Genomic DNA, 2,500 nt, shown 5'->3' with positions numbered 1-2,500 from the left:
AGCAGTCGCGGCCGTAGAAGCCCGACGGGCAGCCTGAGGGACACACATGAGAGGTGGCTGTTAAAGAAAGGGAAGAGGAGCAGGCACAGAGGGAGATAAGGCGACCAGAGTCACTGGTTCATTTCAGAGAGCAGTAAAACAGGACATTGGAACAAGAGACACAAGCACACAAACAACAACAACAAGCACAGAACAGTTGGGACAGAACCACAAAGGATACTAAAGCAACAGAAAACACAAAAGTACTGGAAGAATTATCAGCATGGCAAAGATAACAGTTCGCCTGATTTATGGATAAATCTCTAGAATCCCTTCAGAGCAAATATTAACAATTTTTATACTACAGTATATGTTTTTTCAAAAACCTTCCAATTGCATGACTGACTACAACATATGGCTGTTTGGATAGTTTATAAATTGATTTCCTCCTGCAGTCGAGGTAAAATAAACAAAACGTTATTTCAATAAGTTTACGTTTTTATTTTATTTTGGATTATTTTCAAATAATATACATTGTGATGAAATATATATAATCAGGTCTATAAATAAACAAGTATTAATTTCAGTATAAAACTAAAGATAAATAATTAATCATAAAAAAAAAATATATATATATAGTAATATATATATATATATATGTAGTAATTTTAGTAATTTTTAAAATAGCTATTAATGTATGAAGCTCTCTCGCTATGTTTTTAACGGTTTTCTTTATACATTGGTTTATTCCAGGGTTGTTTTTTTTAAATGCAAATTGTCTTTGAGCATTCCGGGAAAGCACTATACAAAAGGCATGCATTGTTATTGTCATTATTATTAGTTTGTTTGAAATGAATGTCAAATGCATGAAATTATCAAAATATGCAAGTTTCCCAGCTGTATTTGTCTCGTCCATTGCAGTTCCAGTGTCCGCCAGCAGGCGGCGCTGTGCGACTCACTATGGGTGCAGTACAGGCCCGTCCAGCCGGGGCTGCACCGACACTCCCCGTCGTGCGCGTTGCACTGGGCCCCGTTGTGGCAGCTGCAGGAGTTGAGACAGTCTGGACCCCAGTGTCCAGAGGGACAGGCTGCGAGCAAAACAGAAGAAACGCTTTCCAACAATGAATCCACATGTGTATTTAAAGTGGTAATCCCTAAGATTACCTTGTTTACAGAAATCCCTTATTTGATGCTATTTATCCATCGGATGTATTTGTGTGATCTGCTCTCTGTGCTGCTTTCGAGTGGCGGTGGCGTCTTTTGTGGCAAGAATGCAAAGATGGGGAAATGAGCTTCTGCAGCACAGCCAGTTGTGGTGCAAAACGTTGCACTTTTTGGAATTCTGGTGCAGTCCACCAGCACAGACAATCTGATGGATTACCACTTGAATCATTACTTGAAAGATCACATTGTGCGAATGTAAATACATGAACTGATGTTTCTGAAATGATTCTTGTTGAACTTGTAAATGAACCTCTAATCAAAAGTGATATTTACTTGTAGTTCTTAACATAATGCAGCAGGCGTCACATTCTCTCGGCTTAATGCCTCTGTGCTCCTTCACTGATCTTTGGCCTTTGGAACAGCAAATCAAAGTGCATAATGTATCACAGCATTTTAACAAGCAGCAACATGGAAGGGAAGCTTCTTTGGGAACATGCGGCGTCATGAAAATGATTTATGAATGTTACAGCGGCATCTAAAAAAATGAGAGGAACAACACAATCGACAGAGAGACAAAGAGACGAGAGGAGCTGGCACCGTGAGAGCAGTCGTCTCCGATCCAGCCCGGGGAGCACTGGCACGAGCCGTCGATGGGGTTGCACGTTCCGTTGGTGCAGAGGCAGATCCCAGAGCAGCCTGGCCCGTACCTGCCGCTGGTACACACTGCAGGTAGAACACACAGGAACCAGAGGAACATGAGGAACCACAGAGGAACATGAGGAACCAGAGGAACCACAGAGCGACATGAGGAACCAGAGGAACATGAGGAACATGAGGAACCAGAGGAACCACAGAGGAACATGAGGAACCAGAGGAACCACAGAGGAACATGAGGAACCAGAGGAACCACAGAGCGACATGAGGAACCAGAGGAACATGAGGAACCAGAGGAACCACAGAGGAACATGAGGAACCAGAGGAACCACAGAGGAACCAGAGGAACCACAGAGCGACATGAGGAACCAGAGGAACCACAGAGGAACATGAGGAACCAGAGGAACCACAGAGGAACATGAGGAACCAGAGGAACCACAGAGCGACATGAGGAACCAGAGGAACCACAGAGGAACATGAGGAACCAGAGGAACCACAGAGGAACCACAGAGGAACCACAGAGGAACATGAGGAACCAGAGAAACCACAGAGGAACATGAGGAACATGAGGAACATGAGGAACCACAGAGGAACCACAGAGGAACATGAGAAACCACAGAGGAACATGAGGAACCAGAGAAACCACAGAGGAACATGAGGAACCAGAGAAACCACAGAAGGACATGAGGAACCACAGAGGAAC

At 43.6% G+C, this 2,500-nt stretch overlaps 1 protein-coding gene across 1 annotated transcript in view; it reads right to left on the bottom strand.

Moving 5' to 3' along the window:
- megf11 (multiple EGF-like-domains 11) overlaps positions 1 to 2,500 on the bottom strand; it is a gene marked incomplete at its 3' end in the record, with an annotated part of 63,333 nt that overhangs the window by 6,094 nt on the left and 54,739 nt on the right. The window contains exons 15-17 of the mRNA XM_080003101.1: positions 1,741 to 1,866; positions 939 to 1,067; positions 1 to 33 (exon numbers count right to left, since the gene is read on the bottom strand). The exon at positions 1 to 33 is cut by the window's left edge and continues 96 nt beyond it. Of these exons, the coding sequence (XP_079859227.1) occupies positions 1 to 33; positions 939 to 1,067; positions 1,741 to 1,866 (288 nt within the window). The remainder of the gene's footprint in view (positions 34 to 938; positions 1,068 to 1,740; positions 1,867 to 2,500) is intronic.

The sequence above is a fragment of the Zeus faber genome, assembly GCF_960531495.2.
Source record: "Zeus faber genome assembly, chromosome: 6".
Classification (NCBI taxonomy): domain Eukaryota; kingdom Metazoa; phylum Chordata; class Actinopteri; order Zeiformes; family Zeidae; genus Zeus; species Zeus faber.
This window is presented reverse-complemented; position numbering and strand designations above follow the sequence as displayed.